This window comes from Astyanax mexicanus, chromosome 9, assembly GCF_023375975.1.
Source record: "Astyanax mexicanus isolate ESR-SI-001 chromosome 9, AstMex3_surface, whole genome shotgun sequence".
Lineage (NCBI taxonomy): Eukaryota > Metazoa > Chordata > Actinopteri > Characiformes > Acestrorhamphidae > Astyanax > Astyanax mexicanus.
The window spans coordinates 32,778,742-32,793,187 of NC_064416.1; the positions used below are offsets into that span (position 1 = coordinate 32,778,742).

General features: G+C 38.8%; 1 protein-coding gene across 3 annotated transcripts in view; it reads left to right on the plus strand.

The window, feature by feature from the left end:
* The window catches only part of LOC103026716 (ATP-sensitive inward rectifier potassium channel 1), a 342,879-nt gene continuing 328,433 nt past the window's right edge, over positions 1-14,446 (plus strand). The window contains exons 1-3 of one of the 3 annotated variants that reach the window (XM_049483682.1): positions 1-369; positions 494-3,878; positions 4,960-6,583. In XM_049483682.1, the coding sequence (XP_049339639.1) occupies positions 4,984-6,120 (1,137 nt within the window). In that variant the 5' untranslated portion in view covers positions 1-369; positions 494-3,878; positions 4,960-4,983 and the 3' untranslated portion in view covers positions 6,121-6,583. Of the gene's footprint in view, positions 370-419; positions 3,879-4,959; positions 6,584-14,446 lie in introns of those variants that run through there. The other 2 variants (XR_007440738.1, XM_007250998.4) reach the window with 2 other exon arrangements.

Below are 14,446 nucleotides of genomic sequence, written 5' to 3' on the forward strand. Positions count from 1 at the left end.
CCTCAAATTAAGCCCTGAATCAGTAGGTCAAGCCTCAAATTAAGCCCTAAGTCAATAGGTCAAGCCTCAAATTAAGCCCTAAGTCAGTAGGTCAAGCCTCAAATTAAGCCCTAAGTCAGTCGGTCAAGCCTCAAATTAAGCCCTAAATCAGTATGGGCAAGCCTCAAATTAAGCTTTAAATCTGTATGGGCAAGCCTCAAATTAAGCCCTGAATCAGTAGGTCAAGCCTCAAATTAAGCCCTAAGTCAATAGGTCAAGCCTCAAATTAAGCCCTAAGTCGGTAGGTCAAGCCACAATTAAGCCCTAAGTCAGTAGGTCAAGCCACAATTAAGCCCTAAGTCAATAGGTCAAGCCTCAATTAAGCCCTAAGTCAATACGTCAAGCCTCAATTAAGCCCTAGGTCAATAGGTCAAGCCTCAATTAAGCCCTAAGTCAATACGTCAAGCCTCAATTAAGCCCTAAGTCAATAGGTCAAGCCTCAATTAAGCCCTAGGTCAATAGGTCAAGCCTCAATTAAGCCCTAAGTCAATAGGTCAAGCCTCAATTAAGCCCTAAGTCAGTAGGTCAAGCCTCAATTAAGCCCTAAGTCAGTAGGTCAAGCCTCAATTAAGCCCTAAGTCAATAGGTCAAGCCTCAATTAAGCCCTAAGTCAGTAGATAAAGCCCCAAGTCAGTAAAGGCAAATCTCAAATCTAGCCCGAAGTCAGTAGTCTTAAACTTTAAGTCTTAGTCAAGTCACCAAACGCAATGCCAATGCACAATATTTCCACAAAAAATAACCTAGGAATTTTCACAGATTCACAGTCCTGGGATACTATAAATAACAGAATCATTACCGTAAAGCATTAAATCAGCACAGGGTGTGAAAATACATTATGAAGACAGTGCTTTTATCAGGGTAAAATGTGTTTGTGTTCACCTCACTGTAAGTTCAGTTGCATGTCATACATAACAACAGGCCACATGTTCCCACATCCGGACGTTAAAAGTGAACATCCTGATGTTGGCACAGCACATCTTCGTGATCTGTTTGTTTTTGTTTTGTGTACAAACTGTGCAAAAAATGATGGTGCAAAACTTCTAATAAACAAACAAATAAACTGTACTATTGGCTGCAGAAAATAGAGCATACCAACCTGAGAGGTGCACAAATCTGTATTTCCATAATAATAATGTGCATTCTAGACTGTATAGTTATATAAGTCATAAAATCCCATTCAGGCATGAGCAACTAAAATAATTGCTTTATTATAAGTCAGTATGTAACAGAAATAGCATAACATATTACAATTTAATAATTTAATGTCATGTAGATTAATCAACTGTCCAAATGCCCCAAATTAAACTGTGAACGGTAACTGTAGGGAATTTGTTAGTGAAACTTGTCAGATTCCAATGGAATGAAATTTCCTAGTGTAAATAAAAAAGCCCAAGAAAAATATTTACCATGTTAACCTCTAGGTTATTGATTCAGATACTATTCAGGAGCTGTTTTGTTTAGCAGATTTTGTTGGGTTCCAGAAGGATTTATTTAAGAGACTGTTCAATTGATGCACGTTGTGATATTTATGCAGTGTGGGCCTACCAAAGTTTGTAAATAGCTCAACTGATCAAAAATAAAAATAAAATAAGTATTTTAAAATAAAACAAAAATATTAAAAAAGATAAACATATATATATAAAAAATAATAGCACTGGAAGGGTTTGGTAAAGATCTAGAAAGATGTTTTATAGAAGGAAAAAAGACAATAATTTCTTTCTTTCTTTCTCTTCCAAGATAATTTGATAATTTGCAAGCTCAGGCCTTTTACGTTTTATTTAGACATTTATTAAGCATTGCTGAATTCAATGTACATTTTCCGTTGAAACAGCAGACTATGGCATCCACCAGGTCAGCAGTATCGCATCAACACCTGTTATTCAGTGTTTGTGTGCTTTTTAGGTTTAGTTTATTTTTCTAGCATTATTTTGTGCATACATAGGGGCTTTAATTATGTTCACTGTATATGAACTTGTTGTTCTAAGACCAAATTCATCTGTCATATTTCCAGGAAAGAAGACTCAACATTGATAGTCAAAACAAAAAAGTCAGTCATTCGCAGCCTAATAAGGGAGTTCCTATTTGTCCCACACTTTTAAAAATAAAGGCAACATAAACTGTTCTGTGTAATGATGTCACACTTTTTAATCTACTTTTTTTATAGGACATCTGCCATTCTGCCAAAATGCAGTTCCATAACAAGTGAACTGTAACAGCTATACAGCTATAACAACTGTATACAGGCTAACACCATGAACGTTAGCTTAAAATTTACATTTTAAATAAGCAGGAACAGTGAAATATAAGGTGGTCGGTAAAAGTTAGGACTGTGAAATAACGCTGAGGCTCTCCTCTCCTGCTCCGCATAGTAATTTCTGCCTGTTTGCTGGGTGGTGTTGGTTGGCAGGGTAGCTGCACCTGCAGGACTGTGGTTAGGTTAGCGCAGCTTGCTTTAGCTTAGCATTAGCTTAGCCTAGCCAGGCTGGTTACAGTTCTGGCTATCAGACTGTGGCCGAGGTGACAGATGGATTTTTTTTTTTCAGCACAGTGGGCTGAGGGTGAGTGTGCCTTGGCTAAGCGCTAGCCTGTGCTAAGCTAATGCTGCTGCTGGAGGTGATGATTTAAAACCGTCCTTTGTGTATATCCCATTACTCGGCAATGCTTCCACAGAGTGATACCGATTTAGTGTAAATATTCTGTGCTGTTATCACAAATATCAGCACGGTCAGAACACTTCTCAACCAATCGGATTTTGAGGTCGGAACTAACTGTTGTGTTAAGGTTGAATGAACCATGATTCATCTTTTAAAGTGCTTGTTCTAGAAGCAAAAAAAAAAAAAACTCCCTTCAAAACAAAATAGTGCATAAAACCTAAACCTCACCTTAATCTCTTAATCTCTTTAATTCCCAACATAAATTACAATCTTTGGACGTTTCCTGCTTTGTTGAAATAAGAGACATAATAGTCTTTTACATCTTACAAGGCACCTGTTTCATGCCTCATTCATTCAATAATATCAAATAGCGGCGTAATGACCTGGCTCAGTTTACAGACTATCGTTCGAAACATAATGACTGATATTCTACATTCAAATGATCCCATTCTCATGTTTAGAAGAATGGAACATTCGATGTGAGATCAGGACACACTGGCCTACATAACTGCACAATTCACCCCAAATCCCCCACTTACAGAAAGAAAACTGTACAGAAGTGTCACTGGGGTTGTGTCCTCAAGTGTGTACCTTCTGTACCTGCAGTTAAGGGACATATTTTTATAACAGACCTTTGTAGTTGTTTTTGACTACCGTTCGGAACACAGATGGACATTAGGGATCATGCTCTACTTTTGAAGGGACCAAAGTTAAACATACGTTTTTTTTTTTTCTAACAGTTTTACATTCAATTTATTTTCTTTTTAAATCCATGCTTTCTCTTGCAAGCAGCTGCAGCTGTTTGTTGCATTCTGTATTTTGTGAGCTCCAATAAAAAAATAGAAGTTTTCTTGCTGGCCAAAAGCACTTCGTTTTCTGGGAACAAGAACATGAGTTTCTCCAGCTCGCGTCCTGTTTGTGTCCAGTTTGCCCAGCCCTAAACTCCCGGTCTGTCCCAACCAGGTGTTGAAGTGTCCCAAACAGCTGATCTCTGTGTACAGGTAAACAACCTCGCCTTTTAAAAAGGGACCATTCAAAAGTCTGGCTTTTAGACAAGATTTAGGAAAAGGACAAGAATCTGTGTAAAAAAGTTGGATTGAGTGAGAGACAGAGATTTTTTTTTTTTTTTGCATTTTGCCATTTTTACCTGTTTCCTGAATGTCTACATAGAAAACTTTACCACAGGTATGTTCTGAAGAACCTAAAGATTGAGATTTTTTAAGATGTTTTTAGAATCTATTGATATTGTTTTGAATTGATATTTGTTTTGTTTATTCCTCTGTTTTTTTACTGAAATATAATATGTGCATCTACTTAATTCTATTTCAATTCTACATTGAGATTATTGTTAAAGTTGCATTTAGACATTTTAGACAGAAGAAGAAATTGTTTGTTTGTTTTTAACATTTTTCTATTTTCACTATTTTAACTATTGTCTAACAAGCTGCTTCCAAAAGATGTAAGTGAAAGAGGATGGAATTAAAACAGCTAAAGCACAGTTTTGTATTGTCTTGTCATAATTTGGTTAAATCTGGTGGTGTGCAGAGTTAAGGTATGTCTTAACTCACACTACATAAACTGATAGCAGTTAAAAATAGACGTCTTTTTTTTTTTAAAACCCTTTGCAACCAATCAGGGATGTTATACAACATAACCTGGGCACATTATAGTAATGCTACCTGTAAGCATTATTGAGCATACTTTATTTGCAGGATGGGTGCACTTAAATGCCACCACAAACTCATAATTATGAGTTCAAAGTGTTTTTTTTTTTTTCAAACGATTAAGAGATAAGAGACCCCAATAAATCATGTGTTAAAAAAGATACAACAGTTTAAATTTACTCTTGTCTTCATGTTTATTCTCATGTGAAAAACAATGAATGCAAACAAAACAACTTAAATTGTATCTGTTTATGAATATCAATCAATATGTGTGAGTTTTATGTTATATATCAGAGAGATACTTGATGAAGCAAACTACTTCCATTTATATCCTATTGGGAATAACTATCTACAGGGACTAGACATGCTGTCTGTGTCAGCAGTGGTGCTGAACTTAAAGTAGCTGAATGCTCATTTACTCAACATTTAGGAAGCCTCTTTCCACCAGAATTTGGGCACAAATGGGTTCTGTATGGTTTGTCACATACCAAACCAAAACTCAGTTCACACTGTAAATTGATTTAAAAAAATATATATTGAAATGCAGTAAACATATGCATTTTGAGTAGAATCTGACCACATATTTTTGGTTTTCTCCCCAGACTGAGCCTCTTCCAGTCTTCACCATGGCTCCATCTTTACGACAGTGGCTTAGAGACTACCTGGCCGAGCGCCGGATCCGGCGAAGCCGCCTAGTGACCAAAAGCGGCCACTGCAACATTGAATACGGCAGCGTGAGGTACAAGAACGTCTTCGCCTACCTGCAGGACTCCTGGTCCACGTTCGTGGAGGTCAGCTGGTACTCCTTCATGTTCTTCTATGTGGCATCGTTCATTTTCAGCTGGTTCATCTTCACGCTGATCTGGTATTGGGTTGCCAGGGATAACCAGGACTTGTGGTATCAGAACCCGCCTGAGAACCACACTGCATGTATTCTGAATATGAATGACTTGGTCACTTCGTATCTCTACTCTGTGGAGAGTCAGCTGACCATTGGCTTTGGGTACCGGGTCATTACACCATTTTGCCCTAGTGCCATCGTGGTCATCATGACCCAGGTTTTGCTTGGTGCGGTCATCTCCTGTTTCTGGTGCGGCGTGCTCGTTAACAGGATCGCTTTGCCCAAGAAACGAGCCAAAGCTGTGACGTTTAGTGACATGGCCGTCATCTCCTCCAAACAGGATGCCCTCTGTTTGCAGATACGTGTCGGCAATCTTCGCAAAAGCTTGCTGCTTGGCAGTCAGATCTACGGCAAGCTGATTAGGACGAGTGTCACACCTGAGGGCAAGACCATCATCATAGAGCAAGTGAACATCGACTTTATGGTGGACGCCGGCAAGGACAACCTCTTCTTCGTCTGCCCGTTGACCCTATACCATGTGATCGACAAGTCGAGTCCATTCTTCCAGATGGCAGTGGACGTTCTGCCCCGCCAGGAGTTCGAGCTGGTGGTGTTTCTGGATGGCACAGCCGAGTCTACCAACTCCTCCTGCCAGGTCAGGACATCCTACATCCCCCAGGAAATCATGTGGGGATACAAGTTCCTGCCCATCATCTCCCGCAGCAAAAACAAAAAATACCACGTGGACTTCACCAACTTCTCCAAAACTGAGCCGGTGCCAACTGCACACTGTGCCTACTGCTACCATGATGTCAACTGCCACAACCCAAACTCTGATGCAGATGGCATCGAAAACAAGGGCTTTGAGACAATTGAAATTGAACAAACTACAGACTTTAGTAGTTCTACCACCAAAATGTGATAAATAGGGCGTAATAATCACAACCAGAAATGTTAACAGACTAGAATAGAGACTAAAAAAGGAAGCACCTTGACGATTATGTCAATAAAAGTTTAAATTTATATAAAAACAACCAAAAATATAGCCGCAAGCGGCAATCATCGGGTTCAAGCACCAACTTGCACAATGGTGCCTACTGGAGCATTGAATGGTGATGTGTAAGAAGGTCTAATATGATTGGAGATGCCCTGTCACATTTAGAAATTATCAAGTTTTTCACCTGTTATTAATGTTGAGCAGAGGCCTTTCAACCTGATCAGTGCTTAAATTCACATGTAAATCTAGTGAACTTTGTAATATATTCATTAAGTGAGTTAGAACTAGTCAAAAGGTGTCTACATGCTATTGGTATTGATCAGGTGGCTTCAACCAGAATGTTCACAAAGTGGTATTCAGATTGACCTTTGAACCTTTGCAGAACAAGCTGAAATGTTTGACCAAACAAGTTTGAATTAACACAAAGGAGTGAATGTTCTGATATGACATGTAATTACGAAGTTATTATAAATCTAGTTCTGAATTAAATGGCGCTTCATCAAGCACCAACTAGCACAATGGTGCCTACTAGAGCATAGGATGGTGATGTGTAAGAAGGTCTAACACAATTGGAGACATTCTGTCACATTTAGAAATGATCAAAAGTCTTTCACCTGTTATTAATGTTGAGAAGAGGCACAAAGGAGTGAATGTTCTGATATGACATGTAATAAAGTTATTCTAAATCTAGTTCTGAATTAAATGGCGCTTCATCAGAGTGATATTGTACAGAGGTCTTTAACATTGTGAGATTACAGCAAATACTGCAGAGTTACAGCAATTTAGGTTAGAAATTCCAAGGACGCACAGATTGCTTGATGCCTGGAGAGTATTGTATGTGAAATTTTCACAAATGTTTTTAATGAACATTTACCTAGAGACTCTACAGTGTGCAGCAAGACTGAAATGGAGGTGATAGGCCAAATATCCAGAGAGTAGTTTCAATATAGCTATTTTCAAACAATTAGCAATTATGAATGAACAAAGCACTTTTTAAACATAGTTGTATTGAGAAATTTGTCAGAGCCACTGTACTAAATATGGCAAAAACAATTAGATGTCAAAATAGTACAGCATGATTGACATATACTCGTTTTTTTGGAACAGCGCCCCCCAGTGGGCGGATTGTTTCAGCACTTTGCAGGTCACTACAGTGTCTCCACCTGAACATAACTGCCAAATATCATCCAGATTGGGCAACATTCAGCCTGCCAAAATGTCTGCTGAATGCTGATTGGCTGATGGTGTTCAGCCATGTTGATTGATTAAGTTGCCCTTTGAACATCCTTTAGAGGATGTATGATAGATTCTGTATGCAAAGTTTCAACTTGCTAGGTTGCACGGTTGCTGAGAAACAGTGCTCCAAATTTACCTCTTGAAGTGAATGGGGCATATATCCGGAAGGACTAATTTGCATATGGCGGCCATATTGTTTACATATTTCAACTTTTTCTTAATGAATATTGAAGCGCATGCTCTCACGAGTGTTTTGATACCAAACATGCCAGGATTGGTCAAAATTCCTAGGACTAGTTTGCAAAAGTAGGTTTTGCATATTATGCAAATTAGCAAAAAATCTACCGTATTTTTCGGACTATAAGGCGCACCGTATTATAAGGCGCACGATGAGTGAACGGTCTATTTTTAGTGTTAGTCCATACACAAGGCGCACTGGATTATAAGGCGCACTAAATTAAACTTAGCCGCAACGCTCCGACAGACCAAAATATTATGTTGAAGCACAGCAAGTACGTATTACTCCGCGACGCTCCTGACAACGGTAGCCGCAACGCTCCGACAGACCATAATATTATGTTGAAGCACAGCAAGTACGTATTACTCCGCGACGCTCCTGACAACGGTAGCCGCAACGCTCCGACAGACCATAATATTATGTTGAAGCACAGCAAGTACGTATTACTCCGCGACGCTCCTGACAACGGTAGCCGCAACGCTCCGACAGACCATAATATTATGTTGAAGCACAGCAAGTACGTATTACTCCGCGAGGCTTCTGACTGTAATAGCGTGTTGTGCCGAATTCGGTGAATAAAACGGTTTTAAAACAGAGATAAAGATTGGATAAGTTTCATTTCTGGATGAAGTGATTTCCAGCGCTGTTTGGATATAACTGTGGATTACAGGAGACTGGATTGATGGATTCTCTTTAGTCTGGACGCGTTTTGAAGGTAGGACCTGTGGCTGAGCGCGGGTGTGTGTTCGGGGGGTGGCGGCAGTGACCGGAGAGCCTTTTATTACTGGAAACATGCGCTCTGACGCAGCTCTAATTCATGAAACATACATCCTACAGTAAAAGCACAGTTCTGGAATCCGGAGAGCCAGACGGTTCGAATGGTGTATGACATGACCGCATTCGATGAAATATGGACGAACGATAAATGCAAATATGAGAGTTATGAATTATTAAAATCATAACCAAGGCATATTTCGCCCTAAATGTTTATTTTCTGAAAGGATATTCCGCTAAATAGGCTAAATAGCTCAAAAGCAGAGATTCTAAGCTTTAAAATGGTATATTGGATGTCTATATTGAACCTGTAACTGTTCATAACTATTCAGAAACACAGCCAGTTATGAAATATTAAATATTTCTGGCCCGCCGGTGGGCCAGCGCGTGTTAAGAGGTTAACTTTACTTAGAAGTGGGCGCTAAAAAGAAACAGTTTGTGCTATTACCACAGAACGGGTGGAAAGGAAAGTTTACCGGCACCTTGTTCTGGCCACGGAGCTACAGTGGAAACTAGCTACCCTGAGCCACAGCCGAGAGGCAGTACGGCAGTCAAAGGTAACCGCGCGCTAGCCCAAGAGGGGGATCTTTTTCTGGCGTGGGTGAGGAATTCTGCACAACAGAGCGCCGTGTACCACATAAAATCGAGGTCAGTAAACACAAGCAAAATCCATACACAAGGCGCACTGCATTATAAGGCGCAATGACGATTTTTGGGAAAAAATAAGTATTTTAAGTGCGCCTTATAGCCCGAAAAATACGGTATATAGACGGAAGTGCATGGTCCAAATTGGAAAGTTGTTGTATTGACCCAAGGAATCCATCAAAAAAAGAATTTTGAATGTAGGTATTATGGTTTTTGAGTTATTGAGAAAATTGTGAAAAATGAATTTCCTTGTTTATAGCGCCACCACGTGACCAATCGGTGCCATTTTTGTTTTCCACCGAGATGCACTGATCCTACATCTACCTACCAAGTTTCATTTCTCTATGACTTACGGTTTAGGCTGCACGACTGTTTTTTCAGGAGAAAAAGAATAATAATAATAATAATAATAATAATAATAATAATAATAATAATAATAATAATAATAGTAATAATAAGAAAAATCTTACGCACCTTCGGTGCTTGAACCCTAATAAATTTCACTCATTTTCCTGAATACCCAGTTCTTCCCATTATATTTCCCTTGTGTTTTTGATTTCACATACTTTAGACAAGTACCAGTTTCCCAGTGTTTAGTAATGACTACAGAGCCAATACATTAGAGCCTGGGAGACGGGGGCCTTTTAAAGGACGGTCCCCCCACGCTTTACTTCTTCATGGTGACTGCTCAGAATTAACCAAAAACACCAAAAAACGCAATACAACAACCCTAAAACATCTATTTCACCACAAACTAACACCCCATTACCTCAGAAAAAATCCTCCATACACTATTCCCTAATTATTAATCAAATTAAAAAGTTCAACTACACCCCATTGCATCATGGGTAAGCTCTATGTCACAGTATCACATGACCATGTGTGGCTCAGTGTGTGTTCCTATTTTATATATTAAAAGGTACACTGTAAATACGAAGTCAGTGCCAGAAAAGCACTAAACTTACTCACTAAAGAGCTCATGAAAACATGTATTTGAAAGTGGGATGGATATTGTAAAATAAGTAAACTTTTGTAAAAGAGATAAAAAAATGTGAAAAAAAAATAAAAATAAATTGCACTCATTTCCTTGAATACCCAGTTCTTCCCATTATATTTCCCTTGTGTTTTTGATTTCACATACTTTAGACCAGCGTTTCTCAACCTTTTTTCTATCACGGCACCCTTTAAATATATGCGAGATGTCAAGGCACCCCAGTTTACGGACAGGGGGGGGGGGGGGGGGGGGATTGCTGGCGCAGGACTTCAGGTGAGAACGAGGGGTGTTGCTGGCGGAATATGAAATAAAATAGCGCGTGCATCGCGTGGGGGGACAAAAACTTTACAGTGTGTCCCAATTTAGGGGCTGCATCCTTCAGAGGCTGTATTCGAAGACAGATTGCGTCACAGCTGCGCAGTAATACACCGCCTCTGTGGGTCGCATCCTTCAGAGTATGCTGCCTGTGAATTGGGACACACCCCGACACGAGCTGACTCTGGAAAGGAAATATGCACGTGAGGCGCAATATTTTGACGGCACCCCCGATGAAGCCAGACGGCACCCCAGGGTGCCGCGGCACCCTGGTTGAGAAACACTGCTTTAGACAAGTACCAGTTTCCCTGTGTTCAGTAATGACTACAGAGCCAATACATTAGAACCTGGGAGACGGGGGCCTTTTAAAGCACGGTCCCCCCACGCTTTACTTCTTCATGGTGACTGCTCAGAATTTACCAAAAACACCAAAAAACGCAATACAACAACCCTAAAACATCTATTTCACCACAAACTAACACCCCATTACCTCAGAAAAAATCCTCCATACACAATTCCCTAATTATTAATCAAATTAAAAAGTTCAACTACACCCCATTGCATCATGGGTAAGCTCTATGTCACAGTATCACATGACCATGTGTGGCTCAGTGTGTGTTCCTATTTTATATATTAAAAGGTACACTGTAAATACGAAGTCAGTGCCAGAAAAGCACTAAACTTACTCACTAAAGAGCTCATGAAAACATGTATTTGAAAGTGGGATGGATATTGTAAAATAAGTAAACTTTTGTAAAAGAGATTAAAAAATGTGAAAAAAAAAAATAATAAATTGCACTCATTTCCCTGAATACCCAGTTCTTCCCATTATATTTCCCTTGTGTTTTTGATTTCACATACTTTAGACAAGTACCAGTTTCCCAGTGTTCAGTAATGACTACAGAGCCAATACATTAGAGCCTGGGAGACGGGGGCCTTTTAAAGCACGGTCCCCCCACGCTTTACTTCTTCATGGTGACTGCTCAGAATTAACCAAAAACACCAAAAAACGCAATACAACAACCCTAAAACATCTATTTCACCACAAACTAACACCCCATTACCTCAGAAAAAATCCTCCATACACAATTCCCTAATTATTAATCAAATTAAAAAGTTCAACTACACCCCATTGCATCATGGGTAAGCTCTATGTCACAGTATCACATGACCATGTGTGGCTCAGTGTGTGTTCCTATTTTATATATTAAAAGGTACACTGTAAATACGAAGTCAGTGCCAGAAAAGCACTAAACTTACTCACTAAAGAGCTCATGAAAACATGTATTTGAAAGTGGGATGGATATTGTAAAATAAGTAAACTTTTGTAAAAGAGATTAAAAAATGTGAAAAAAAAAAAATAATAAATTGCACTCATTTCCCTGAATACCCAGTTCTTCCCATTATATTTCCCTTGTGTTTTTGATTTCACATACTTTAGACAAGTACCAGTTTCCCAGTGTTCAGTAATGACTACAGAGCCAATACATTAGAGCCTGGGAGACGGGGGCCTTTTAAAGCACGGTCCCCCCACGCTTTACTTCTTCATGGTGACTGCTCAGAATTAACCAAAAACACCAAAAAACGCAATACAACAACCCTAAAACATCTATTTCACCACAAACTAACACCCCATTACCTCAGAAAAAATCCTCCATACACAATTCCCTAATTATTAATCAAATTAAAAAGTTCAACTACACCCCATTGCATCATGGGTAAGCTCTATGTCACAGTATCACATGACCATGTGTGGCTCAGTGTGTGTTCCTATTTTATATATTAAAAGGTACACTGTAAATACGAAGTCAGTGCCAGAAAAGCACTAAACTTACTCACTAAAGAGCTCATGAAAACATGTATTTGAAAGTGGGATGGATATTGTAAAATAAGTAAACTTTTGTAAAAGAGATTAAAAAATGTGAAAAAAAAAATAATAATAAATTTCACTCATTTCCCTGAACACCCAGTTCTTCCCATTATATTTCCCTTGTGTTTTTGATTTCACATACTTTAGACAAGTACCAGTTTCCCAGTGTTCAGTAATGACTACAGAGCCAATACATTAGAGCCTGGGAGACGGGGGCCTTTTAAAGCACGGTCCCCCCACGCTTTACTTCTTCATGGTGACTGCTCAGAATTAACCAAAAACACCAAAAAACGCAATACAACAACCCTAAAACATCTATTTCACCACAAACTAACACCCCATTACCTCAGAAAAAATCCTCCATACACAATTCCCTAATTATTAATCAAATTAAAAAGTTCAACTACACCCCATTGCATCATGGGTAAGCTCTATGTCACAGTATCACATGACCATGTGTGGCTCAGTGTGTGTTCCTATTTTATATATTAAAAGGTACACTGTAAATACGAAGTCAGTGCCAGAAAAGCACTAAACTTACTCACTAAAGAGCTCATGAAAACATGTATTTGAAAGTGGGATGGATATTGTAAAATAAGTAAACTTTTGTAAAAGAGATTAAAAAATGTGAAAAAAAAAATAATAATAAATTTCACTCATTTCCCTGAATACCCAGTTCTTCCCATTATATTTCCCTTGTGTTTTTGATTTCACATACTTTAGACAAGTACCAGTTTCCCAGTGTTCAGTAATGACTACAGAGCCAATACATTAGAGCCTGGGAGACGGGGGCCTTTTAAAGCACGGTCCCCCCACGCTTTACTTCTTCATGGTGACTGCTCAGAATTTACCAAAAACACCAAAAAACGCAATACAACAACCCTAAAACATCTATTTCACATCAAACTAACACCCCATTACCTCAGAAAAAATCCTCCATACACAATTCCCTAATTATTAATCAAATTAAAAAGTTCAACTACACCCCATTGCATCATGGGTAAGCTCTATGTCACAGTATCACATGACCATGTGTGGCTCAGTGTGTGTTCCTATTTTATATATTAAAAGGTACACTGTAAATACGAAGTCAGTGCCAGAAAAGCACTAAACTTACTCACTAAAGAGCTCATGAAAACATGTATTTGAAAGTGGGATGGATATTGTAAAATAAGTAAACTTTTGTAAAAGAGATTAAAAAATGTGAAAAAAAAAAATAATAATAAATTTCACTCATTTCCCTGAATACCCAGTTCTTCCCATTATATTTCCCTTGTGTTTTTGATTTCACATACTTTAGACAAGTACCAGTTTCCCAGTGTTCAGTAATGACTACAGAGCCAATACATTAGAGCCTGGGAGACGGGGGCCTTTTAAAGCACGGTCCCCCCACGCTTTACTTCTTCATGGTGACTGCTCAGAATTAACCAAAAACACCAAAAAAACGCAATACAACAACCCTAAAACATCTATTTCACCACAAACTAACACCCCATTACCTCAGAAAAAATCCTCCATACACAATTCCCTAATTATTAATCAAATTAAAAAGTTCAACTCCACCCCATTGCATCATGGGTAAGCTCTATGTCACAGTATCACATGACCATGTGTGGCTCAGTGTGTGTTCCTATTTTATATATTAAAAGGTACACTGTAAATACGAAGTCAGTGCCAGAAAAGCACTAAACTTACTCACTAAAGAGCTCATGAAAACATGTATTTGAAAGTGGGATGGATATTGTAAAATAAGTAAACTTTTGTAAAAGAGATTAAAAAATGTGAAAAAAAAATAATAATAAATTTCACTCATTTCCCTGAATACCCAGTTCTTCCCATTATATTTCCCTTGTGTTTTTGATTTCACATACTTTAGACAAGTACCAGTTTCCCAGTGTTCAGTAATGACTACAGAGCCAATACATTAGAGCCTGGGAGACGGGGGCCTTTTAAAGCACGGTCCCCCCACGCTTTACTTCTTCATGGTGACTGCTCAGAATTAACCAAAAACACCAAAAAACGCAATACAACAACCCTAAAACATCTATTTCACCACAAACTAACACCCCATTACCTCAGAAAAAATCCTCCATACACAATTCCCTAATTATTAATCAAATTAAAAAGTTCAACTACACCCCATTGCATCATGGGTAAGCTCTATGTCACAGTATCACAT